The sequence below is a fragment of the Oreochromis niloticus genome, linkage group LG5 (assembly GCF_001858045.2).
Source record: "Oreochromis niloticus isolate F11D_XX linkage group LG5, O_niloticus_UMD_NMBU, whole genome shotgun sequence".
Taxonomy (NCBI): domain Eukaryota; kingdom Metazoa; phylum Chordata; class Actinopteri; order Cichliformes; family Cichlidae; genus Oreochromis; species Oreochromis niloticus.
Genome location: NC_031970.2, coordinates 29982570 through 30010423, shown reverse-complemented (window position 1 = coordinate 30010423; position 27854 = coordinate 29982570). Strand labels below are relative to the sequence as shown.

At 40.8% G+C, this 27854-nt stretch overlaps 1 protein-coding gene and 1 non-coding gene across 4 annotated transcripts; one reads left to right on the top strand and one right to left on the bottom strand.

Annotated features, from left to right (window-relative positions):
* Positions 1–1647: 1647 nt before the first annotated feature.
* LOC100706106 (protein kinase C delta type) lies at positions 1648–21539 on the bottom strand. 3 transcript variants are annotated; one of them, XM_005450256.4, is made up of 17 exons: positions 21442–21539; positions 11361–11491; positions 10889–11164; positions 8727–8895; positions 7852–7883; positions 7597–7682; positions 7063–7192; positions 6818–6918; positions 6636–6720; positions 5895–6031; positions 4935–5108; positions 4247–4338; positions 4048–4110; positions 3749–3887; positions 3349–3537; positions 3126–3254; positions 1648–2967 (listed from the first exon to the last, which is right to left on the bottom strand). In XM_005450256.4, the coding sequence occupies exons 2-17, from the start codon at positions 11467–11469 to the stop codon at positions 2809–2811; spliced, it is 2070 nt and encodes a 689-aa protein (XP_005450313.1). In that variant the 5' UTR covers positions 11470–11491; positions 21442–21539; the 3' UTR covers positions 1648–2808. The 3 variants fall into 3 exon arrangements, with proteins under 3 accessions (XP_005450313.1, XP_005450312.1, XP_005450314.1); XM_005450255.4 differs by lacking the exon at positions 21442–21539 and adding an exon at positions 20822–21181; XM_005450257.4 differs by lacking the exon at positions 21442–21539 and adding an exon at positions 19860–20023.
* On the top strand, positions 10462–10533 carry trnae-cuc (transfer RNA glutamic acid (anticodon CUC)). The gene has a single exon. It is a non-coding gene; the product is annotated as a tRNA-Glu (tRNA).
* Positions 21540–27854: the final 6315 nt, after the last annotated feature.

The following is a 27854-nucleotide window of genomic DNA, read 5'->3' as shown; positions in this document are numbered from 1 at the left end:
GGCACGAGCGGCCACTGCGCATGTTCTGCCGCCTATATGCCTCTGAGCCTGGCTACATCACACTGACTTCCATCTTCACATACACAATAAAAATGACACACAACAGGAGTGAAGACTCAAATCTATGACACAAAAATAAAAGAAAAAAAAGCTAAATGTTTGCTATGTTGGTGCAGAAGGGGAGGGTCAGCCTCACCAGCCGTTAAAGGGCTTTTTTTTTATACCCGACGGAATCAACACTTAGTTAATGGCTAAGCCAGAATTAATTGCACGTATAATCGACACAATTTCGATAAGTGGAATAGGTTTCTTTTTCTGCTACAAAAGAAAAACAGTTCATTCTGTATTGAAGTAGGCTATCGGTTGTGTTATTGAAGATGACCTCGAGTTGGTTTATTTCCATTCACTGTAATATCTGTTAAGTAAATGAAATAAGCTCACACACAATGCCTGACATACGTCCCGTACTTTTAAAATATACAATCACACTGAAGGATACAATTCTACGCATCTTTGCTGCCAGGGTACTCAAAAGCTGCGCAAGGATGCCAAGCCGTTTTTGTTTTTTGTGGGGGTTTTTTTTTTTTTATTTGGGTTTTTTTTTGGTAGAGAGGGCGGGAGAAACTGCTGGAAATATACGCTGACACTGAGTGCGGCGCACAAAGTCCACCTATTTTGTGTAAGAAAGGCGCTTTCCTTAGGAAACAAGTGTATACCTCGCTTCGATAAACCCGTCCTCAGTTCTTCAAGCCTCACCCGGTATCTAAAACACATTTTGGATCATATAAAGGCAACTGCCTCATATAATCCCCCACAATAGACCAGCCTTATGGATGCCCACAAATATTTTTAAAAGCGTGTATTTTTTCTTGTTCAGGTAGAAACAATACAGTAAATGTTGGCCACAGAGTAGCGATCGGATCTTGCACAAACAGTCGAAACAATCGCAGAGCCGTGAATAAATTTAAGTGACGGGGACTGGGGGAGGGGGGCGTTTATTTTCAAAATTTTTCTGGTGATTTTTATTCCAGTGTGGAGCTGCCTTGCACTAAAAGCTTTCGACTAGACGAGAAGGAATTTGGGTTTCCCCAAACAAATCTGCTGCTGAATGAGAAAGTATTTGTGAACCGTGCCCCATTTTTCAATTTATCTTTTTGATCGTGTTATTTTTAATTTGTCATCTAGGTTGGATGTTTTTTCTTTTTAAAATGGCCAGCAACTTTAACGCTGCATTAGGCTTGAGGCTGTTTGCATAGAGAGGCAAATCTCCGAACAAGTTGAACACGTTTGCCTCCCACTGCAGCTTTCAGTTTCCTGTGTCTTGTTTGCTATTTGTCCACAGTCTGCACTAAGACTTAAACCACCGAAATGCGTCGGGGCGGGGGACAGAGGACGAGGACAGGTCATAAAAAGGCGAGCGCGCTGCATGAACGTCTCTTCGCCTTTTTTTTTTTTTCACCCCCAAGGCACGTTAAGCTGTAATAAAAACACCTGATCGCTAGGTGGCGGTAAATTACCACAGGTTTTTTCCTAACACAATGCCAGTAGTACAGAGGTGCACGTGAACCAAGTAAACGTTTTTTTAACCTATACCAAAAATAACTGGGATGCAAAATGGATTTAAAGCAGAAGAAAAGGTATGACGTCTCAGGAGTTTACAGTATATTTATTCAGAATCAAATGTAAAAGATGAGGAGAGTAAAAAATAAGTCCACCCATAACTTACAGAAAGCTCATAGTAACATACATTTTAATCTTCCATATACAGCAATATTATTTTCATTTTAAAATTCCTGCATTCAAGTAATATAAGACATATTAAAGATCTGTGCTTACAGTGACCCCCCCCCCCCCATAAAAGCACATCCTTCAGCACATAAAGGCATGGTACCGAACGGCTGCTGCAAGTCTTTCATGAAATCTCTTGCAAGCCCAGAGAAAAACATAATGCTATGTGCGTAACAAGTGTTTGCACTGTGCTTGAGTCTGAGGTAAAGAATGAGGTTTAACACCAGTGTTGCATAAATAACACAAGAAAAGTGGGTATCATGGGCATCTTTTTAAAGTGGATGTGACACTGTGGGTAATGCATGTCTAGTTTCTAAACAAGAGTGCAGTCAGTGAGGGAAAATTTCAATTCTAGCATTTAAAAAAATAATAATAATTTCAGCTAGACTTAAATTCACGGCACCTTTACCTGGACCAGCTGAGAATTTGTACACCAACAGCTAATGCTACTGGCTACAGAGGCACCATTTACATACAAAAATACTTGCACGCACCCACAGGCTCTTATGCATGCACCACACACACTCTGTCTTTCACACAAACACAAACACGGCTTGACTAAGTGATGCTAGGTGTATTAATTTCTATGACTAAACAAAGGTGCTGCATTTCTCTCTGTGAATAAAAATTTATGATACAGTACACTAAATAATACATACAGATTCAAAGTGTGATCACGTGGAAAAGGGAAAGGAAAGTGCCCAAAGACTGAATATATTCTACTACACACACCCGTCCCCAGACTGATAATGGTAACACTGGTTTCTGAAGAAACTCCCTTAATTTCCAGACACTCTTTTATACACCTGTACAGTTTGATAGTTGAGATATGATTACACTTTTAGCTTCCAACAACATCTTGGTTTTATTTGATCTTTTCCTCTTTTGGGGAACTGAAAAAACAAAACAAAAGAAAACTTCATTGTCAAGCTCAGGCCCTCCACCACATGAAGACAAAGGGAACTCGGTAAGAAGCTTGCTGGAAGTGATGAGCCATCTGAGGATGCCGTTTTTACTTTCTTATTTGGTTATTTTGGGTTCCAGTTTGGGGTTGATGAAGGAAAAACCAGCGAAAGCTGCCTGGTCCATAGAATCAATGAGGTTTTTGTCAGCATGGGAGAGACGCGGCTTCTCATTCAGGAACTCACGATCAAAGTTGCTGTGGTCACTGGGGGATTTCTGTTGGTGGGAGGTTAGGCATTTAGTCAGGTTAAAGTAAAAAAGAAAAAAAAAAGATGAGGTATCTGATATCACAGAGGCAAGCAATTATATTTAATGACAGCTCTAATTAATAGCTGTGAATTAATGTTATGAAAACCAAAATTTTAGGCCCATACCACTTTAGGCTTGAAAGGAGGCTCCACTTGTCTCCTCTCCAGTGCTGCCCAGTTAATGTTTTTGAAGAATGCGTGTCCTCGGATGTCCCCCACAACACCCAATCTGCGAGTGGGATCTCGCTCAAACAACTGAAATAATAACAGAACACAATAGATCTCATTATTCAACTATAATTCCATAATACACATGTTTGCCTTGTAATTTATTAATTTATATTTTTACCAGTTCAAGCAGGCTCTTGGACTCCTTGGAGATCCACCGAGGGTAGTGAGGAACGTCCGACCTGATGGATTCAAAGAGCTCATCCTCATCGTCACCTTGGAAAGGCGACTGACCAATTAGCATCTCATACACCAGGACACCAAAAGACCACCAGTCCACTGAGAATGTGTACTTCTGTCCACACAGGATCTGAGATAAGAGACAAAATCAGAACCATGGAAGAAGAATGAGGAAATGTGATGTCTGGAGTGTTCTGTTCTTGTTACACAGTATTACAAAGAGACTGCAAACAAATGATTCAGGTTGCCACCTGAATGGCATACAGATTGTGGCTTTTATAAAAAGATGAAAGATTTTGATGGAAAAGTAAGGTATTGGACCCTTAGCTGGGCAAACTAACCTCCGGTGCGATATAATCTGGTGTCCCACAGAATGTGCTCGCTTTGACATCTCCAAAGACATTCTCTTTGCACATGCCAAAGTCTGCTATCTTTATGTGTCCGTCCTTGTCCAGCATCACATTGTCCAGCTTCAGGTCTCTGTAAACAGATATAGGACGATATTTAAACAATGTAGGACTGTCACCGTAAATTCAGTTTGAAGCCATGTAATCTAAAACAAAATTTCAGTTTGCTCTGCTGCAGTAGCAGACTGAATGCAAAGAATGCAGGAAGGAGTAGAGAGGCTGTGGGATTTTACCTGTAGATAATTCCCTTTGAGTGGAGGAATTGCAGTCCCACTATAATCTCAGCAGCATAGAATCTAAAAGTTGAGGAAATAACACAGTTTTAGTACGATTTAAGACCCAATGACGCTGAAAATGATAAGTGATACAACACTTGTAGCTTTTTTTTCCCTTTTCTCCTTTTTTTAAAACACTGTATCCCCATGTACTCACGTAGCTCTGTTGAGATCAAATCGGCCCTTGTCTTGGATGTGAAACATCAAGTCACCTCCATTCAAGTACTCCATTACAAAGAAGAGGTGCTCCTGTGCAAATAATACATTATTGTAAGTTAACCAGCAGACGTAAAGGAGATATGGAGAGCGGGGTAAGTTGCTCACACTAATCCATTTTCTCGGTACACCGAGAGTCCACACTAATCTGACAATTAAGAAGCTCCAAAAACCTTAATGACCGAGTGTTAATATAAAACTCTTTTAAGTCTTGACAGGCAGAAAAAGTGACTTTTTAAAATAATTATATAGATGCCAAGGCTTGCTGCCTGAATGGCTCTCATCAGTTATTACTTACTTACTACCTATCGCATGGCACTAAATTTAATACAGTGAATGAATTACAGGCATTACAGGTGTTGCTTTCTATGCCCGTAGCTGTTGTGCAGATAAATTCAATATTTTACTACTGCTGTGTGTTCCTTTGAACTGAACTGCTGTTAAAACCTTCATCTTGACAGATACAGTGTTTATTTTAAAACAAACTGAAAGAATTGAATTGTTGAGGATGCAGCCTTTAATGACAGCTTGGAACTGTGACTCTTATTGCTGCAGCCTGGAAGACTCCCCATCAGAGAACATGTTTTATGAACTTTACTAGCAGAGGTGTTTAGCATGTGTGCACTTACTTTTGACTGGAATGTGGCATAGAGATGAGTGAGAAAAGGGTTGTTCCAGGCGAGGGAAAGGACTCTTTTCTCCACCATGGTGCACTCCACATCGTCATCCATGAGAACGACGTCCTTCTTCAGGACCTTCACAGCAAAGTACAGGCCCTGTCCCTTCAGCTCTGCAAGCATCACCTGGGGTGTCAGAACCGCATTACTGTCAGTAACATCATCAGGGTAATCACACCTGCTTCATTAACTAGAGTATAACAAAACAAAATGAGCTATGTTTTTGCATCTCTGTGTAGACGTTTCACTTCAGTGCAGAGCCCACAATGCCCACACTGGGACTGGATATAAATACATTTGCCTTCTCCTTTTCTTGTAAATCATTCTGTGTGTTAAATGCTGCCTGGCATTTGTGGTGACAGATGAACAACTTCTTATTGCGCTTGAAAGCAGTCAAATGCTCCCATTGCAGAGTGAAGGAAGTCATTTCAGAAGCAGCGGGGGGGGTTGTACAGATCTTATAAGCTAGGCTAAAGATCAAAAGTGGGGTAAACTACATCTGCCATGTAAATCAAAATGTGCTTTAGTTATACACTTAAATTAACAAAAAAAATTAGCACATGAGATTTTTTCCCCTCATGAAAGTGATTTCCTTTCAGAGGTTCCCTTCATCTGAATTTAAACATCTTCACTTTTCCTTAGTAATGTCACTTTTAATGGTTTTATCTCCTAAAACATGTGAATTTTTACTTTGTATACAGTTTTTTCAAAATATTTTACTCCCATTACCAACATAATAGTTCATAGTTTACCTACATCAGCAAAAGTTCCCATGTGGACAATTAAAGGACTATTTTGAGTTTACTTTCTTAAGCAAACATTTCTTTTCACATGCAAGTCTGTGTAACATTATGGTGCCTTACAGTCCATGATAAAGACTTAAAGATTTAAAGACAGCAACATGGAGCATACCTTGCCAAAGCTGCCTTTTCCCAGAACCTTGTGGAATGTTAGCTGGCTGAGCGAGAGGCGTGCCTGGGAAACTGTAGTTGGGGTTGGGGTTGGGGCAGGGCTAGGGCTAGGGCTAGGGCTCTTCCCATTGCCACCTGCTGTAAATGCACATTTGCAAACTTTAAGTAAATGAGTATGCAAACCTGTAAACAAACATGCATGCAAACTGAAACAGCAAAAAGGTCCTTTTTAAAAAAAAAAAAAAAAAAACCGTTTGATAATAAAGACATAATTAATAAGGAATAAATAATGAAAGAATGATGCTTTCCCTATTTTTTGTCATTGTGTATGTATATATATATGCTGTTTCAACACTGCATATTTAAATATGCCCAACATTCAAATAATGACATTATTATATTTGCAAGCAATAGCTTTGATCCAAAACCTAGAGCTTCAGATTTGCTGTAGACCGTGTTTTCTTACTCTTGTTTCTTAATTATGTTATTTAGGGGGTGTATTGTTAATATGGCCATCTCAGGGACACAGCTCTGACCGTGAGCACAGCAGCTTCTCCCACCTGCTGTTCAAACCTGTTTGCAAAAGTTTGCTTAAACAGCATCTGGCCTTAAAAGCAGAGGAGGTAAAACTGCATAACGCAAACAAAGCTTCACTCAGGTCTAGTAATAGGTCCCCTAAAGTTGATATACCATTTTAGAAAAACTTTGTATTACAGTCAGTGCTACAATGAAAGCCTCTCACCACTAGGGTCCACTGTTGCATTTCTGACATCTTGGTAGATTCCAATATCTGGTGCAGGGGTGTCACCAGATTTCTTCACAGATTTCTATGGAGAAAAAGAAGTTTGGCAACAGATTCTTTCATATTTTTAATGAGCTTTTCTTAGCTTTTTAATACAATGTCCACCCAATGACTGTGCAAACCTGGGAGACTTGAGACAAAGCCTCTGCTAGTAGTTTCTGGTTGATTCCACAAAGATTGCCCACTTTGCTTGTGCAGCCACTATGTACGTTCATGCCACAGTCTGGTCAGTGGAGTCAACAATGGAACGGCCCAAGCGAAGGAAAAGATTCAGAGAGAAAATGTCAGCAGAAAATATATGAATAAAAACAAAAATTAAAAAAAACAACAACAAAACAAACAAAGAAACTCAACACATCAGACTTACCTTCACATTTCAGGCCCTGCTTGTACAGACCCCACAGTAGACTTCCACAGTGGTCACAGAAGGTGGGGCTCTTGTAGTTGTAAGTTTTAAAGCGATGTGGCATGTCAATATTGAAACGTTCTTTCTGGAACTACAGACACAAAGAAGAGCATTAAACCCAGAGAATGCTGGTACCTGACGATTAAAACACGCAAGATTATATGTTTCGCCTGATTAAGCTGCTTTTGAGTAGACGGTAAAAGTCACACAGAACTACAGACAATAACCAAAAGTTTCAACTGATTAACACTGAATCCAATACTGATGATGTTTGTAGGTTTGGGTGGATGTGTTTGGATCAGTATTCATTTGAGTCAAAGATATGTGGTTGTGTAAAGACAAAAAAAAATGTACAGTGTTAAAATGACTATTTAGTTGACATAATAGTGTGTAACTGATAAATTACTAAAAGATAAAATCCAAAATAATCCTCAATTTCTTGATAAAAAGAAACCAGCAGTGTGACTGTACTCTTCCTTACACAACTTCGCTCACCATAGTCTCACGACTGTTGGTCGCTGTTCGAGTGCACTTGCCAATGATTTTCTCGCTGCATTTCCTGTGGATTGCTGCATTGCATTCTGTGTGAAATAAATAAATAAATCAATAAATACTGTGTTAACTGTGAGACTGAAATATTAACAGTCCATTCACTTGCAACTTTGATGGTTCCCCTTTTCCTGGAGGTGAAAGGTGTTTATGTGTAAGTCTGACACCACATGAATTGGTAACAGTCAAAGAAACACTCACGTTTGCATTTGTATCCTTGCTTGTTGAGCCCCCTGCATGGGAAAAAAGGGAGAAGGTAAATGGCTGAGATATATCCAATGTAGAGAATATATTCAAATATTCTCTGCTAATACTGTAAAAGAGTAATGTACAAGGGATGATTTTAATTGTAGGACTGCTGATGATAGTGATATACTTTAGATCGTGTGGCGATAACTAGATTTCTCCCCCCCCCCATCTTAGATTGAAACTCTATGTGTGTAAAAATACCAGCGTCATACATATACAACAGACTCAACAAACATCAGACTTCCTCCTCCCTGTTTTACAAGATATAGATAATGCTGAAGTTTGAGTACAAGGAGGAGTTTGGTTCACAGATTAGTGCTGCTGACACTGATATAACAGCCTTGTGGGATTTCCCTAGGAGGTGACTCATTCTCACAATAGCACTCTTACAGGGGGGTTTTTTTCCCTTCATTCCCTTAAACTGCTCTATTAAGCAAAACAAAATAACCAATGTTTTAAGAAAGACATTTGAAAGCATGGACTAGAATTATCAAAGTTGTACCAGTGAAATAAAACACACACGCACACGCACACACACACACACACACACACACACACACACACACACACACACACACACGCACACACACACACGCACACACACACACACACACACACACACAGCAAAGCAGAAAAGCAAGCAAACAGACAGGCAAACTAGCTGCCTCTGGATTAGTCATGCTCAAACAAAGTGGAAGGAAAAACATTCATAGCCTCACTCTGAGACTCTACTAAGATTAAAAAAAAAAAAAAAATACACCAGTGAAAAAGATTTAATAATAATAGTGGCAGCTGCCATCTAACAAAGAGGGACTTTTGGATCTCACCAGAGAAAGTCTCTACAGACAGAGCAGAAGGTGGGCTGGTGGAAGAAGGTGGAGGTGAACTCATGGTTCTTGATGACAAGAACCTTGGGCTGCTTGACTGCACCCCTCCTCTTGTTCAGGGTCATTAAGCCGTCTTCAGAAGGAGCCTTCGCTGTCGGCTTAGCAGCCACTGTGGGGAGAGATAGAGTTACCAATCAAATAATTGCATTTCCATTAAATTTTAGAAACATAATTTCTGTCAAGCGTTACCTAAATTCACAAACAGTTTGGCTGATAAACCTTGAATGTTGCTACTGTGGATTTGATCATAGATCAGTAACTGTAACCGAAAACTATTTGTTAAGAATACCTTATGAGCTAAGGAAAGGGGAGACATGAGCCGCTGCCACTGCTGAATGGGGGCTAAAAACTGCAAAATGCCTCCCTGGATTAGCTGCTCTAACTGATGCAAATCAAATGGGTGGGGGTCAAAAGTCAATCAGAGAAGACAGCGAAAGAGGCGTGAGAGTGGTAAACAAAGACATGACAGAAACTATGGAAGAGATAGGGAGGGTATGTGGGTGGATGGGAGGTGGCATTTTGGGACAATTCAGAAAAGAAGCCGCCTTAAAGACAACAGAACAGACGGGGAAAGTAGGAAGAGTGATGAGGTGAGGGAGAAACTTTTTTCTTATCTGCCAGTCTACTGACAGATGTTTGTTTGGACAGCACTTTGGTAAGTTGAGCCAAGAAAGTGGGAGCGAGCGAGAGGAAAAGAGAATGACAGAGGGGGCAGATACTGCTGAGGACTGTTCACAAGTGCCTAAAAATACTCCGGGCTGCTTTTCAGGAAACTTACGGAGGGTGTTGGAAGGAGACAAGATGCAGAGTATGGAGTTTTCATTATAATGACCCAGTAACAGCAAACCCAGACTGTGCCACTCCCACACTGAAACTCTTACACAGAACGCAGTTTGGAAATACCACGAAATGTTTGTTGTGTTAACAGTGACTATGCGGGCTGGCCTCGCCATCCGGACCAACGCGGTACCTGAATGCAGCATGAAGGCAGCCAGTGCTCTGCTATTGCTATTATAATTATCATCATTATTATCATCATTATTATTATTATTATCATTATTATTATCATTATTATTATTATTATTATAAGAATGTTATTCAATATATTTAAATGGGCTTCATAGACTGACAATCCTGCAGTGTTTTTTTATTTTTATTTAGGCCACAGACATCTACAACATGAGACAAAAACAATGAATACAGTGTAGGTGTTTGTTTACCCCAGTTCTTAGTAAACTCACTAGTGCGGTATATTAAGAAAAACAAACATTCACAATCCTTGTCAGAAATACTTGAACTGCAGCCACAGGCTAAATTTGTAATGACACCGGAGGATTAGTTTTATTCTGCAATGGTTTCATGGCACACCTAGTCAGCTGACCAGACCAGTGTGAGGTGTGAAACCAGCATGCAGATGAATCATCAACAGCCTGAGGCATACAGATTATTTCAAGGTACTTTAGAAGCATGTCTTTTCCACAAACCTCATAAACACATGTCAGGTATAAACACATGTAAGCTGTGGCTGGTTGTAGAAAAAGAAGGAAAGTGAAGCATTTCTACCAGTAGAGGGTGATGTATAGCAAACAGAGTAGACAGATGGGAAAATGGTGGTGAGGGACGGGAGTGGGTTACTGTTGCCACAAAAGATCTCGACTTTCACTGAGCTCACATCTCCCTGGTGGTCTAGTGGTTAGGATTCGGCGCTCTCACCGCCGCGGCCCGGGTTCGATTCCCGGTCAGGGAAAACTGTTTTCTACAATCTGTAACATATATATTTCTTAAATGTAAACCTACTTTAGGTAACAGACACTCTGATAAAGTTGGAACCATTTTCCGCTATTTCACATTAGACAACAGCATGTAGAATTCTATGTGCTTTATAATCATGCCTGAAATGGGCTGGACTCAACTGGAGTAAAGGTGATGTCACATGTTTCCATGCACCAATATCACTATCTGAATCTGAAGGTGACACCTGTTTGGGCACATGTTTATGTTTCCAGAAAGCCACTGATAATGATCAAAAGACCTTGCATGTTTTCTCTCCCCCAAGAAGAATAGAAAACTAGTGTTTGTAAACTAAACTTGAATCACATTACCTGCATCACCATCCTCCAAAAAAAACTGCACAGCCATCTGAATCTTCCCAGAAGGCTGCAGGTCCACCCAGAACTCAGCACGACCGCTGCCTCTAGACTTGGATTTGCAGCGCTCTGCCAGCACAGACACGCCCATTGTGGCCTTGGCCAATGGCTCCTCAGTACTCTGCATAAGAACAACTTCTAGGACACGCCCCTCCTTGATATGAGCATCAAAATTGGATTTCCAGGGGGGGTACATGGTGGGCTTCCTCTGGACCAGGGTCTTCCCTCTCTCTGTGAAAGAACATTGACATCATCATCATCATCGCTGCATTAAGGAATGGTTATAGCACAAAGATGTTTGTTAAGAATCAGTTTGCTTGTGGACTTTTGAGGGCAGTAGATAGGGACAGTCAAACTGATGTTGTAACGTCTCCTTGTCAACTGTTCCACTTCTTGCACAAGCACAAACACGTGCAACTGTACATACCTGTGTCGATAGACTCTTTTATCCTGATGGCACAGATGGGAGCATCAGAAAGAGGAGGCAGCGCGCCCACATCGTAATTACTGAGGGTGATACGCAGGAAGGGTGGCATGGTGACCACTCACCAAAGGCTCCTGGAGAGAAAAAAAAAAAAAAAAAAAAAAAAAAAAAAAGACTGATTTAAGCCACTCTGTGTGAGAGCAAGAGACAAAGATCTCTCTCTAGAAAGTCTAGACAGAGATCTTTGTCTCTTGCTCTCACACACACACACACTCACACATTGCTCAAGTTCTGTGTGTAAAACAAGAAGGAAGAGGGTAACAGCGGCTAGCAGCATCCTGCAGAGGAAGTAGTGGTTTTCTACTTCATACATAAGTTTGGAAACTACCGGCCAGTAATGAGGGAAGAAGTAACAGAATGTCAATCCTAAACTGTACTCTAGAGAGGCAGACAGCGAGAGAACATTTTTAAACACAAATATATAATTTCAGCCCTGTTGCGATTTCTTTTCAGCAGATGTCACCATCTGTTGCTCTGTTCTTTAAAAGGCTCCATAACTGTCAACACCAACAACAGCCCTGCTATTTGTGAGTGGACAAATCTGGAGCGCTTTTAATGTTTTATTGGGGGAGCTTGTGTTTATCCAGCATGTTAGCGCTACTGGCTGAAGTTCTGGGGCCTGTAGGTGAGTTGCATAACAAAATGTTCAAACAAATGCATGTCTCCTTTTTCACTAATCTCATCTCTTCTGTCTAATACTTCTATCTAGTGTAGTCTAGTAAAATGAATGCTTCTGAATCCATCTATATGAATTTTACATTTCCCAAGTTCCTAAAACTGTTGTTGTAACAAGACAAGTCATCTACTTATTAAAGCTCCATTTCGTGTGCTAAAATAAACCCATTTTTCAGATGTTGTGTTATAGTGGAAGAAAAATTCCTCCCTTCATTTTCAAAGCATAAAAATGAAACCAGAAACTTCCAAAGAATCCACCTCATAGCTTCACTGACCACTTTGGTTGAATTAGGCTTCCTATGTGTTTGTGCACATATTGCTTCTAGTCTACACAACCTGTTATCAAGTCCCTTTTATCCATCTGGACAGAATAATAAGAAGTGTGAAAGGATTTCAGTGTTAATGCATAAAGCTATTTTCAACTGTTTTGCACTGGAGATGTCATTCCTGTCACAAAATCTAAAGAGGATGCTGGTCTGCAGCTACAATTGAGCCAGCAATCTTTCACTTGCCAAGTGGTCAACCACTATACTTTCAGTGTTAATGAATGCTTTCCCCAAAAGATGTGATGAATTCTACATAAATATGAGCAGACACACCACCCCAAAGTAATTGTAAATAAAGTTTTTCAACACCCAGGACACCAGAACCTGCTGGAAAGATTGTATCTGGATGGATGTTCCACTACTAAAAGGATTTTTTGCCTCGTATCAACTGCTGAACACTTTCTTTGGAAGATTTTTTTTAGCGGACAACAGCTCTCCTTTACAGTAACTGGCTTGTACCTGCGTGTTCAGTTGTAGGACACAAACTCCAATATTTCAGTGGTCTTTGATAGAAAACACAACGTTTGTGACATATCCATCAAGGGCCCTTAAAAAAAAAAAACTACAAAAAAAATAAAATTTTAGAAATTTAGGAGCTAGATACACGAAGGTATATTTAGTAGATGGAAATTACTATTAATGTCTATATTTAAGAAATTACATATCTGATAACATCAGATTTTACTTGCATAATTCAGCTGCTCTATGAAAACATTTCTCAATAACAGGAAGTAATCTCAAAATGCGGACTTCTTCTTCTTCTCACGCTTAAGCATGAATCTGTACATGAGAGTCACAGAAATGACATGCCGCCTTTGTGTGTCTAAATTATCTGTCACTCATAAGAAGACAAGGTTTGTTCGTGTTCACGTTCCCTTCACTTTGCTGAATGAAACATGCTCTGAGGTGCCAACTGAAGAACCTGGTATGTGCTTTTAATGTATGTATAAGCATGCTGCTCAGGCTGCTAAAAGGTAGACTAGATGCTATTTTGAGCTCAGGCTGGAAGTAAGATCACATCTTGTGTTCGCTGGGGTGACACTCAGAATTTAGTGTGAGAGAACACAGGAGAGTTTTTTTGAACTATAATAAAGGGATGTGTAGTATTTGGGAGGCAGTGATGTCCTACACAGACAGGCCTTGTGATTTGGAGGTCAAGGCTTGAAATCCAAAACAAACAGTCTGGGTGAGGAAATGAATAACTAACAGTGATGTCTCAGAAATCGTCTCCAAGGTGCTCTTTCATTGCCAACTTCTTCAACAGACAGAAATTAATCAGTAACCAGCACATACAGGCCCCTTTCACAGCCTTGGGCACCTTAAATGTTTATATAGTTATGAAATAATACCATCGGGCAGACACCGATCTGAAGATTGCTAAACAAATGACTGTTTCTGACTGTGGTCAAGACTGCTCTAAAATGAGAGGAGAGCTCTTGAAAGTTCCTATACATGTACTCACACAGGCTGGCATACAGGAATATGAAGAAAAAACACATAAACACTTACTGGGAATATATACTTTTCCAGTTTTATCAGGACTTTACACACGCTTTTTCCAATGTACACATGCAGAGACATTATGTGCAAAAGAAGGCCTTGTTTCCCCAGAGAAAGTGGAAAAAGTGAGCATATGCAATTGGGGAAGGGGTGGGTAGGGGAAAAGAGCAAGAGAGAGAAAGAGAGGGAGAAAAAAAAAAACAGACAACACACTGACAGACATGCCACTGGACATGAGGGGGAAACCAGAGTCGCCCTCACTAGACTGACTCATACAATAGAATCAACCTCCAGTGAAACAGATACTGTATGTACATCTGTCAGTGTGCGTCTTTGAAGAGAGAAAGTTACTCTTAAATAAGTCTTTAGTACTTTTGGAGAGTCAGAAGATGTAAGGCTGGGCTGCATACCTGTACTGTCTCTCTTAACTTCAAAATGCTCTTAAGAACTAATTAGAAGGATTACCGGTATGAGGAACACAAGAAAACAAAAAGATGCTGGTAACTAGGGCTTTAGCTACCACTTGGCTTGGGAATTGGGAAGCATTTCTCTTCCAATAATCACACACGGTGATTCATGTCAAAGTAAGAACAAATACAGAAACAGCTAACCCTGTAATACGCACAACAGCAAAAAACACACATTTCGGTATTAAACAGTACAAGAAAACCAGTGGCACAATGGCCCTTACTTGAAATGACGTAAAACAAATATTCTATTTTTATGCACTGAGTTAACGTGACATAGTCCTGGAGAGGGACATGCGTGACTGCCTACAAAAGATGGGCCGTCACTGAGTTCATGCTCAGCGATGCACCACAGACAAGTCAAAGGTTTGGTATGAAGTGAATTTGTGGAGATGGGGAAGAAATGACCAAGCCGGTCTAGCAGGCTGGGGATTAACCTTTGATTGGCAGGTCTGAACAAAGACGGGTAATTTGAGAGATAAACAACAGTGGAAACAACATACAAGAATCAGAAATACGGTCTAAGATATTACTGGCATTGTTTAAATCCTTGTCCTGCTTCCCTCTTGCTACATAGTTACAAGGAAGATTTATTTGTTTAAAAAAAAAACAAAACAAAAAAAAAAACCACAACAACAACAACAACAACAACAACAACAAGTGATGTTGTCCACATAAGGTTAGCAGTTTAGAACTTGTAGACTAATATGAACTGTCTCTCAATATTAGAATATTTTAGCAGGCTCGACAAGCCAGCCTATTCGTTTTTTCAAATGGGAAGAGAGTTTAATTTAGTAAAGTTAGTTACCTGATCCTAACCCAGTTGGCTCCATCCCCTCAGACAAAGCATAAGGATGCTGGATGAATAAAAGGCAATTAGAGCCTCTAGCATCAATAAGTGTCTGTTGATATCTAAAGGTTGTAGACTTCAGACAATCACTGACTGCAAGAAGCTAAAGCCACTTCATTTGGTAGTCAATAAAAATTCTCTTGAGATGTTAATTTAAAGACCATTTTAATTGTTGCCACAAACACAGTTTAATTTTAAAGTCACTGTGCAAGTGCAAGAAAATTGGTACTCTAGAGATACTTTGAGTGCACTTAATGCCCATATTTTATATATACACATATATACAGTATGGGAATGGGATGATCCCAAAACAGCTGTGTAAGTTTTTATGTTTTACTTTAGAAGACTTTCCACACTTAAGGTACTTTTGGATTTCAAATGGGTGAAAAATGGGCAGGTGTAACTAACATAAATAAACATGACTCAGCTGAAGCGATCTAAAAATAACCCTGTAAGCCAGCACGGCTACGGTGAAGACCCTGAACTACATCACTTAAATGGAATGTAACCATTGTTAATGCTGACATTACATCACCTTATCGCCAGTGACACGTCAAAATGTCCACAAAACAAAAGATCTGGCAGATTTAAATACACCAGCATTCTCGGCTTACATACTGAGGGCTTTTTTATTTCCACAGAAGATGTTTGAACATGTCACAGGGGGAAAAGCACAGGTGGAGAACTAGAATTACTGGCTCTTGGTTGTATGACGCTGCCAACAAGTCAAGTTGCAGCTGACATCTACATCTGCACAGACTTATACAGAAAACAGGGATCTGGAACAATTTGTTTTAAGTGCCTTTATGCTCAGCCAAGAAAACAAATCTGTGAGGACATATCTTAGATGTGGGAGTAGACAACACTTAAAGGAGAAGAAGTGAACTGAAGAATAACATTTTAACCCAGCAGCACACTATCCTATGTACAGTGCAATATTGTGATCATGATTTCTTCAGTTTGAGCTCAAAAAAGAAAAAGAAAACAGAAAAAGACCACATCTCCTGTGAGATCACGATGACAATGACCTCTGACCTCCAGGTTCTAATCAGTTCATCACGGAAAACAACGTCATTTTCGCCATATGTTAAGAAACTTCCTCAAGGCATTCCTGATTTATATCATGTTAACGAGGACGGGGAGGATGGGAGATTCCCGTGACTGTGACCTTGACCTTTGACTGAAAATTATTTCATTCTTCAGTTTTCTTCATGCTGCTTTGGTTTCATGGTTCTGCACTGTGCAGGCCTGCTCACTGTTGGTGTTTACTGAGACTCTAATTTAGATTTGAGCCATCATTAACAATCACTGACAGCTGAGCTACAAGATTGATATGTGTAAGAAATGCTGAAAATGCATCTGCAGTATATTCAGTATGCCTTTGAGCTTCATACATCATGTGTTTGTTTACTTAAAAATAAAAACAAAAGTAAAATGTGGCTGTTTCTCACAGACACTTTGTCTGCCTTTGTGCCAAAAGATGACCCAGAGCAATGAAAACTAGCCTAACAGGATTCTATATACAAGCCAATGAAGAGTGTGGATGCAGGCAACAGAACAACCTGTTCTGGAAATGATCAGTCAGCCAGTGCATGTCAAAAGAATTCCAACATTAATGAAGATAACTCAAACAGCTGACAGGTAATATCATTAAAACCACAGTGAGAGGATGTCAGGTTTAGTTGCTGGTTCTATTCCAGGGCATATGATGCTTACATGAAGTAGATTTGGCACGTTCCCATACTGCATGCAACATATACAGTTAGAATTATTGGGAAATCTACCACAGCGTAAAAAAAATGAAAAGGAAGAAAATCTGCCCTGTGAGAAACTTTGGCTCTTGTGTCCTTCCACTTTGTCTGTACACAGTTACTTCAATGCACAACACGCACTGAAAGAGAAAGAGAGGGGGATGCAAGACTGAATGGGAATGCAGTCTGCACACATGCACTGCAGACCTGAACTTTTCTAGGCATTACCCAGCAAAGGTGTATGGTTGAACACTAATGTCCTAAGCAGCCAGGCGAGACATTAAATATCCTAAACCAAATAGAGTATGTCCGTAGTGAGAATGTGGCTGATGTGAACGATCTCCTGCTGTGTTCATTCACATCATCATTTACACACAGTGTCAATGTGTGACACGATTCCTAACATTTTCCAGAGATCATGTATGAAAAAGGCTACGGACAGACCCAGAAGAGTCTTGCTAATGGAGTTGGTCGAGCCGGTGCCCTGGTACATGAGAAATGAACAAACACAAATTATTATGAGCCTCTAATTTCATAGTCAGCGTCAGTCCTAGAGCAAATAACCTGGTGTGTGCGTGTGCGTGTGGCTGTGTATGTAAACATCCATTATTAATCACAAAATGGCACTTAATGCTGGCTGAAAGACAGAGAGAAAAAACCCTCTCCACACTGGAAGTCAAACAGTGATCATGGAAAAGTGCTGTTCCTAGCTGCTACACCACATTTGATTTAAGAGCAGGAAACTTTGAACCTCTCAGCAAAAACGAATTCCTATTTTCTGTTTAAATTACAAGCCGTCAGACGTTTTAAGTCAAATTGTAGATCCAGCTCTGCATCCTGCATGCACAAAGACAACCATGTAGCATTTTCTGTGGATAAACTGAGTAAACTTTCAGGAGAGTCAGACAGGGATTACTGACTTTTGGTCATTCATTATGATGGCAGTACTGACAGCTTACTGCCCACGTACAAATTTAGCAACTAGTTACAAATGAATGACACGGTAGATTAAAAAAACGGTATGCCAAAAAACTAGGCAGGAGTAGTAGCGCAAGGTTTCAAAATCTGCAGCTGAGGAAAGGTGAGTGGTGGATACAAATATAAAGGGACAGACAGAACCAAAACCAATACCTTCCTTGGTGGAGGTAATTACATTACATGACATAGGTAAACCTCTGAACCTAATCAATCACTTGATTTCCTTTTTCAACCTCAGTTTTGACAGAAAACTTCATCAATTCCACATACCTCACCTTAATCCACAAGTCTTTCATTGAGGCACGGTGGCATGCATTATTACCGCATTACCTTCTGGAAAGCACACAAGTGTGCTCACATAAGCACATATTAATAACCTTGAACAAAGGGGCCTTTAATGAATTTCAGCAGAGTGTGGCTTGAAGAAAAATCAAAGCCTTCCTTTCTTTCACTAACCTGGGTTAATAGCTAACACCCCTTTCCCAAACACTGTCTCTCTCACACACACACACAGGTAATGCTAACAGAGAGGTTATACTGTGATGTTAAATTCTGCCCGACTTTCCCGTCTATCACAAACTCACAAAACACACATGCACCACCAATCAGGTTAAATTAGGACAGGGGAGAAAAGTGAGAAAGATTTGGAGAGATGAACTGATGTTACCGCTGCAAGGTCAGAGACATACAAATCGCTGCAGTGAAGCACCCATGCCTGTGATCACTCTGGATCTGGGAACTGCGTCAATCAAATCAGTACAAGCTGGTATTAAATGCTTGAGGAACAGTACATGTGAACTTAAAACTTTAGTGCAACTGTAAAATTGAGGGGGGGGGTTGTTACTTATTTCAGAGGAACACTGAGCTCGTTGGCACAGTTTCCAAACTGCTACCACAGTGAGGACAGAATCCTGCCGCTGTCTGCGTACGTGTGCAAGAGTGGTCTCTCCACATGCATTAAAAGCGGTGTCCATTTCTGCCCCTCCCACAGTTTACAAAGCCTTGGTTAAGTCGAGCAAAATAGCATCAGAGCAAGGGGATTGTGATGTGTGTCTGAGAGACAAGAGGGACACGGCCAAGGGCAAGTAATGAGCCAAACTATCATCACCCGCAGATGATTTAGCAAAATTTGAGCCCAATGCCTGCGATTCTTTCTCTTTCATTGTTTACTTGTGTGTGTGTGTGTGTGTGGGGGGGGGGGGGGGGGGGGGACACTGCATGTGTCCTATTAAAAAGGTCCACATCATATGTGAGTGTGAGGTGACGCACTAATCAGATTACACTTTCCAAGTGTGCCATATTATCTAAATTTTCTAGTTACTTCTCAAACATAGCTGGGTTGGTAATTAAGTGGTTTAAGCTGTTTAAATGTAACCAGCTCTTAGATACTGTCTTTAAACAACGTTTTAGTTATTCATACACAATGAATACGCCCTGAACACTGTCAGGCTTACGTGAATCTGTAATGTTTGCGAGTTTCATGCAATCGGTAGGATCAGTGCTGCTCCTCACTGAGCAGATGTCCCAACCGCGTCCTCCAAGCAGCTCATGATGCCACAAGCCAATATTGACAAACCAGTAACTGCAGGCAGTTGCAGTCAGATAATGTTACCTGCAGCCTCCGCAACACAAGAGGTTTGTTTTGCAGTGAGTGACACAAGACTTTTGCAAGCAATGGATGGAATATTTCAACATGGGATAATGGGTTTAGTGTTGCCGGTCAGATAAGAAGTTGTGTTACTGAGAAGGCCGAGTTTTTACAGCCGCAGGAACAAAGGGTAATCCTCACACAGACACATCCCCACGAACCAAATTGAGCCATCATATGTACTCTGGTTTATGCTGTCATGTCAAAGCCACATGTGATTCTGGCAACAAAAAAGAAGTTACATTACCGCAGGATGACTAACAGCAATGACAGCCGCCTAACGTGAGGGAGGACCTTTGATATTTCGAGCTGGTGGACTTTAGTCTCAGCTGAACAATACAATCCGGCTTCGGTACAAGTTAAACCGCTTCGGCAGACAACTGCTGTTTGTAGTGACGGTGACACTGTCAGCGGTCTGTCCAGCCACACCAAAAACCAGAAGAAAGAACCTGCGATTAAATGGAAATCTCCTAAACACTCACCCAGTACTGTACCGCTTATGTCACTATGATAGCTGCAGAACTCAGTTTTATGACGTTTAAAATAATAATTAACAGCACTTGCATATAAACAGTGGTAATAATAGCTATGAAAATATGGCGTTTATGACACTTTTACACACATGAATTAGGCCTATACTAATGATTACGAGTGTACCCCATTTAAACCGTCCCTTTAGCTTCTGCAGCAGGTGGATTTGATATAACGAGAAAAGGCCCTGTCCCTGCTTTTCACTATTATACGGGTTAACTTTTGTGCCAACTTGTAGTAGTTACTCGGAGGACCTATAAGCTTGTTTCCTGGGTTATTACCTAGCTCACTGATACAAGCTATTGCCACAGTACGCGAACCTGCAGCAATGATGATACATGGCTTAAAGTTTGCCGGGCTAAGTGACAAAAACATGATAAAACACAGAGATAGAGGCTTTCTGCGACAGCAGCATGCCTCTTTCTCGAAACCACACAGCCTTAACCATCAATTTACGGCTAAACAATCGAGGTTTGTAGTCACCAAGTGAGACTAAACACCAGCCAGAGTCGTGCCAAGGCAAACGCTGGCGACTCCTGACTCCCAGTATCTACACTGCAAGCGAGGAAGGACTGTTGTCTCGGTGTTGTTAAACACCGAGCTCAAGCTTCTTCATCTTCTTCTTCTTTTTAACGCAATTAAGTTTTTGTTGCTTTATAAAAAAAAAATGCGACTTACCTCGTTAGCCTGACTCTAGGTTTCTTTTTTTAAGTTTTTCTTTTCTTTTCCCGGAGCTTCGACTTTAAAAGCTTGAATGGTTTTAAGGAAGTGTTCAAGTCCGCTGCTGTTACTCGAGGCTCTCCCTCTCTGGTTGTCTGCCAGCTTTTGTGTGTCGCGGCTCTTAGAGGTGCGCGCGGCGCAGGGGCGATTGCGTGACGTCAAACAGGTGCATTCCCGGAGACACGAGCACGAGCGAATCTGTGATTGCCATAAACCCATTCAGGCGTGTTCACATGTTCATTTACAAACCGAGCGCGGTCGCTTTGCAAGACTGGACCGGCAGCATTTGAAATCTGACCTCCCTCACGGGGAAACCGGCTTTTCTCAGCGCCTGCGTCTTCCCATAATTCACCCTGTATTTAACAACACCTTGACCTGAACCTGACGCACGGTGTCAGGCGATAAAAGCGGAAAGGCAAAACAAGGAAGCGAGGGAGCTTTTGAACAGGTGCTGATTAAACCTCTTTATGTGAAAAATATGAATTTGGTAGATCAATGGAACCGGGATATTAGGGCACCGTGGACTCTCAGTACTCAGGTCAAGTCAAACAGCCATGCGTTTCCACATCAGGCCTTACCACAGCACCTCCACGATCCCATTTCTCTCTCGGCCTACACAAAGCCTGCTGGTCCACGTGGTGTTGAGTCATTAGCCCCACCTACCAAAACTGCACTGCTATAAGAGAGAATGGATTAGTAAATTTAGTAAATCTGTTTCGGGTCCAAAAGGGCTATTTATAGCCACAACAATAGGTATAGCAGTGTCATGCTGGTATACCTACTGTTGAATGACAGATTACTGAGAAGACCAAGCAGCTATTCAGCACTCAATCCTTATGAAAAACATGTCAGTTAAAACAGAGATGAGGGATATTATGATTTTTAAAGGGCAGGATAGCACATTATAATATGGTTGGATTTAAATCACTCTATTATAATCTTATAGGATATGTTATGTAGCTTAGAGTGATTTAAATTCAACTGTGTGATAGGATTTTAATATCAAAGAAAGTTTTATCACGCTTGTCATCAGTCAAAACAGACACACAAATCTCTTATAAAAGAAAAGGAACTTCTTCAGATTGTCACAGGAAAAGATGACTTTCCACTACTCTTACTTCCTGGAAAACTGTTTATCTTCACCAATGACCTCATGCTGCACCAGTGTTGTAATAAAAAAGAAAGAAAGAAAAAAAAATTCTCCCAACAAAACTATTATGGACTTTTGATCAGTCATTCCTGCCTGCCCTTCCAATTACGTTAACCTGCCTCTTAGTCATAATGGTGAATATGTACTTGAGCCACACCTCCCTCTGTTTTGTAACAGCCAGAATTCAGGTTTAACAGGAACTACATCAAAATGGGGAAGCAAGATTTTCTTCTCGACATGAACAAGCAACAATTAAAAAACAATGTCACCATCACCACCCTCAGAGAGAGGCAATGTAGGTCAGAGTGCTGCACGGTTTTCTGATATATTACAAGTCAAGTGATGTTTGTGAAGGTCTGCCCAGTACACTGGAAAAGGTGGGGGTGAAAAATCAACAAGCGATTTAAAGTTGAAATCAGAAACAGCATTATTGACTGTGGGAATTCCACTTCGGCTACAGTCTGTGTGGGTTATGCAAGTTCACAGAAAAAACAAAAAAAGAAACAGTAGAAGCATGTTATGAGACAGCAAATGTTTGCCTACGAAGGCTTCAGATTTTATGTGTGAATTAGCCATATAAGCAGGCTGGGGACCCAGACGGTTCCTGTTGTGGTAGCCATTTCTGCAATCCCAGCTGAGCCAGTGCAAACACTGCAGTGAGTAATGAGAAGAACAGACAAGAGGGGCGGTGGGAGTGAAGGGAGGGACGAAAAAACAGTCCCTAAAAAAGGAGAGAAATGGTCCTTTCATCAAGAGACATGCCACAGACTAAATCTGCCTTTCTCTAACTGTCCTCATTTCCATCCCCTTTTTTCTCCTTATTTTTTTTCTCTCTGTTCTCTACATGCTCTTTTGCCTTTTTTCAGATTTCAAGATTGAAAAGTGTGTGCTTGTTAACACAAAGAGCTGTCAACTGTTGCTTCATTTAAATGACCTTGATGTAAACGGGGCCAGTTTTTGTGCACAGACGTGGCAACATGAAGTCGTCAAAAACATCACGTTAGGGTTTGGGTTATTTCTAAAAAAAGCAGTGCCACTGTTGCAATAAGGTTTTTTTTATCATCACTGTGTGAAAAAAAACAAAACAGAAGCACATCTACAAGTGTTTTGTCTTGTCTGTGGTTAAAATGTGCCAGTTGCGAAAGCAGACAACACGCACAGCTTGAAGATCAGTGAGGTTTTGCATCCATTAGTGTACTCAGCTGCCCCTGTCATTCATGCCCATTCTCTGTTGTGTAACAAATTCTATGCTCTAACGTGACTATTAGACAAGAAAAAAATGTAGACGGAGCACCTGCCCTTCGAAAAAACCCCTCAAATGTTTTTTTCCACTGTGCCTACAGTATTGCACCAAGACAGGAATTTCAGATGCCAGCATGGAAAGTTGCTAATCTGCCTACAATGCCTACAATGATGTCAGTGTACTCTTCTGAGACAAACAACTCTCCCTATTGACATTCTACATACAGCAGTAATAGCAGCACTGCATTGATCTGATTTTTGTGTTCTTTTACTATTTTTAGAGCTCCTTTTCTTACAATTTTGCAGAGACTCCAGAAATTGAAACATATTGATTAAAATGCACCAGCAGTTACTTGAGGAAAGGTCTGCTGAATGAGTTTGTGCGCGTCAGAAGCTGCAGGACGTGAGTTTGGGTCCGAGAGGTGGGAACAAGGTGACTTTTACTCTCAGATCTTTAAAGGGAATGAACAACTGTCATCGCTTTCATTGCTGCTCTCACTTCTCTCTTTCTTTTGTTACTTCAAGTTAAGTATTGGGTCATTGAGGCTCCTGGGATCGTGTATCTAGAGCAACCCCAATCTTCCTACTTTCTGTTCTGCCTATTTGACTCTTCAGCTTTATTCATTTGATTGAAAATAACCTTTCATTCTTGATCTCCATATCCAGTAACCGTGTCCTCAGCAGACACTGTCCCCTGTTCTCATACTTCCTTATTATCAATATTGACAACCTGATAAAATTATTAAACAGCAGATTAAATGACTGCTTTGAGTCATTAAAGGATCCGTTTCCAGCTGATATAAACTTAGAGCAAAAAGTAAGGAAATCGATTATTTCTTTGTTGTAACAATATTTCTCGGCAATAGACCTTATACTGTTGAAAGCCTGTGTATTTCCCCTTAAATGGTGTCACATCTGTAAGGAAGATGCACATGTGGGTGTGGGTTGAGCAGCAGAGTTGTGGAGTGTTCCCATAAAAAAACTTGCTAAATTTTCTCTGCCAAACAGCTTATTCTCTGCTTGACTCTTGTTTGTTGTTGTTTATTGGATTGGATTGTTGAAGTCTAAAGAGACAAGATGTACAAGACAATACATTTAACAATTTATTCATTTATCAGACAGCCTCAGTTGCACGTGGAAGAAACATACACAGGCACAACAGTAGCCAGTGTGGTTGTGTTGGTTACTCTGGCATGCCTAAGCTGATCCCACAAGTGTTCCGTGGGTTTGAGTTCAGGACTGAGGGCAGGGCATTCCATCTTCACTCCCAAATTCTGGAGGTATTCCCCGATAAACTCCAGTCTCTGGGAGTGAGAGATGTCATCTTGAAGGATAGAGTTCCGTCTCAAACTGTGGAGATACGGGATTGCCACTGATTGCAGATCTCATCTCAATTTTCTGTGGATTGAGATTTCCTCTAATGTTGACCTTGTTTTTCCAGTGAGCCAGATGCCACCCCACACCATCACATTCCCTTCACCAAAAGCTGTTACCCTATAAGTGCAGCAATCAGCTTAGTGTTCTCCACATCTTGTCCACAATTTGACTGTCACAGACAGAATCCGGACTCATCACTGAACGTAACATTCCTCAACATTTTCAGGTTCCAGTGCACACTTTGCTGACCCCAGCACAATGGTAAAGGGCAGGCCTAGGACAAGGGAGATTGTGTGTGCGCAGTCTGTTTTCTGTCTGGATTGTCCTGCAAACTCTGACTGCAAATCTGTAGAGGACTGCCTATCCTTCCTAAGTGCTGACAGGGTGAGGAAACAGTTATCTTTTTGGAACTCCCAATTCATGGTGTGTCTCTGAGATCTCCCATTATATGGAAATTTGATGGTACTAGGGCGCACTCCAATGCTGTAACCTGGTTTTGTAGACTACCAGCTTATAGATACCTTATGGGATGGGCACTATTCAGATCAGAGAAATGTGGTATGTTTGGAGTAAACAGCAACTGACTGTTGTGGAAGCGTCTAAGCTAACAGGTGCTGACGATCAGGCTCCATTCAGGCACCTGATTGTCAGCACGTGGAATACAAGAGCCTCAAAATAAGAGTCAGTAGCAGAAAACCCTGATTGGCAGAGAACATTTGGCAAGTTTCTCATGGGTGTGACCAAAAATACATTTTCCTTATAAATGTGGCACCATTTAAGGGGGAAAAACAGTATAAGGTTTACTGACGAGAAGGAATTATCAACCAAACACAAGTTTCCTTACCTTTTGTGTTTATTAAAACTTTTTAGTTCAGAAAGCTGATCTGTTTTAACTCATGTTCATTATTAACATTGCAGATGCTGAAAATGAAACAGGCTGAAATATTTCGCACTGTTTCCTTAAAAGCAGTCATAGTTTTTCTATTTGGTTGGACGCTGGAGTCGGTTGTGTTGGTTTTGTGGAAGTCCATGAACTGTAATGGATACCAGTGAAAAGCCTGAGAAAGAATGATGCTGGTAGTAGCATGTTCTCTATTTGGCCAAATGCCATCTCCAACATACACAAAGCCTAATTACACAATGATTGCCTGAACCTATTCTTGTTAAAAGATGAAAAACTCAAAGGCACGTTTCAGCAGTGGATCTGTGTGAAATCAGCAACTTGGGAAAAGGAATCAAAATGTGGGCTATTGATTCTAAAAACAGAAATCGTAACAAGGTTCAACATTTACTAAAACCGCAATTCAATCATCTGAGAATCTTTACTCATGAAATTATAACGGTTAGATGAATTTATATGCAGTCATTTACTGATCAATGATCAAAGGGGAGATTTATGCCACAAAGAAGATTGTCATGAAAAGTAGGTGGCATCTGATCTCCTGTAACCTGTTGAGCTAAGCTGTCTTTCCAGCTCCGCTCTCTGATTTAAAAAACTTATGTTGTCAAAGTTATTTGATTGCAAATGTATTTTGGAAATCTCGCCATGCATTTTTCAATGTCAGCAGTGCGAAAACCTGCACTGATCTGACCTAATTTCTTCCTCATCCTGATTCCTGACCTTGGAAGGGAGAGAAATATATTTTTGTTTTGTTTTTGTTTGTCTTCTTGTTTTATTTAATTCCTTGTGGGATTTGGATCCAACAAGTAAAGAATGCATATTATGCACACACACAAACACACATGCAGCTATTACCCATTTCTTGTATTCTTGAATAAAGACATTGATTTGACACATTTAAAATGCAGTCAGTTGTTTTTATTGTTATATTATTAAGAAAAAAGAAAAGGTGGGGGTGGGGGGATGTAAAGAAGAGCGTAAAGGAAAGGGAGAGAGGAGAGAAAACCCCAACAATCCCCTCTGAGCAAGCACTAGGCGACAGTGGATAGGAAAAACTCCCTTTAAAGGAAGAAACCTATGACAGAACCAGGCTCTAGAGGGGCAGTCAACTGTCGGGACTGGTTGGGGGTGAGTGTGAAAAAGGGGGGGGGGGATGGGAGAGGTGTTAGGTGTTAAGGGGGGGGGGGGGATTAAGCTGGAACAGAGGTGGAGGAAGACGAGGTGACATCGGCAGCATGAAAAGCAGGATTGTTCTTCCTCCGGAAGAAGCGGAAGCGTTTTTTCTTTTTTTCCAGCTGCTTTTCCACGAGCACTTTTTTCTCGAGGATGAGGATTTTCAACTCCTCGATTGTTTCGGTATTTTGCTGCTCCAGTTTATTGCATTTTTTCTCCACTTCTTCTAATTCAGCTTGTTTTTCTTCCAGCCTTTCTTTCAGCACTTTAGATGTTGCCTCCTGTTTTTGCAGTTTTTCATTTTCTCCTTCCAGCTCAGATGCTTTGTACTTCATTTTGTTGTAAAGTTCTTGCAGATTTCGGTTTTTCCTCTCAAACTCCTGGAGAAGAAGTTTTTCTTCTTTCTGCTTTATGGTCAGCTGTTCTTTCTCTTGAAGCAGCTCTTGATATTTGTGCAGTGTCTCATCGAACTGCAGCATCCTTTCTTTTCCCTCCATGTGCTTTCTGTCCAGCTGCTTTTTCTCTTGGAGGATTTCTTTATTTTGTCGCAGAGCTTCATCAAGCTTTCCTTGCAAGCTTTCATTTTGTTGCTCGATGCTCTGAAGCTTGCAATCCATTTCCTTTTGTTTGATCTCTTGTTCCCTTTTCTCTTGAAGAAGCTTCTCATTTGTTTGCAGTGTGTCACCAAGCCTTTTTTTCTCGATACTGTACATTAACTCCATGTCTAGGAGATTGCGGTCCATCCCTCTCTTCTTCATGTCCTCATGTTTCTTCCCTTGGACAAGTTTTTTATTTTGTCGCAGAGCTTCATCAAGCTTTCCTTGCAAGCTTTCATTGTGTTGCTTGATGCTCTGAAGCTTGCGATCCATTTCTTTTTGTTTGATCTCCTGTTGCCTTTTCTCTTGTAGAAGCTTTTCATTTGCTTGCAGTGTGTCACCAAGCCTTTTTTTCTCGATACTGTACATTAACTCCACGTCTAGGAGATTGCGGTCCATCCCTCTCTTCTTCGTGCCCTCTAGTTTCTTCTCTTGGATGAGTTTTTTATTTTGCTGCAGAGCTTGATCAAGCTTTCTTTGAAGCTCCTGGTTCTTTTTGTCCATGTCCCGGAGATCCTGTTGTTTCTCCTCAATAATAGCTTCCTTTTCTTG

Coding starts and splice junctions, on each gene's coding strand:
- LOC100706106 (XM_005450256.4), bottom strand. CDS start 11,469: ATGCCACCCTTCCTGCGTATCACCCTCAGTAATTACGATGTGGGCGCG. Junction 6,919..7,062: donor GCAGGGCCTGAAATGTGAAG/GTAAGTCTGATG, acceptor TCCACTGACCAG/ACTGTGGCATGAACGTACAT. Junction 6,032..6,635: donor TGCAACAGTGGACCCTAGTG/GTGAGAGGCTTT, acceptor GTGCATTTACAG/CAGGTGGCAATGGGAAGAGC.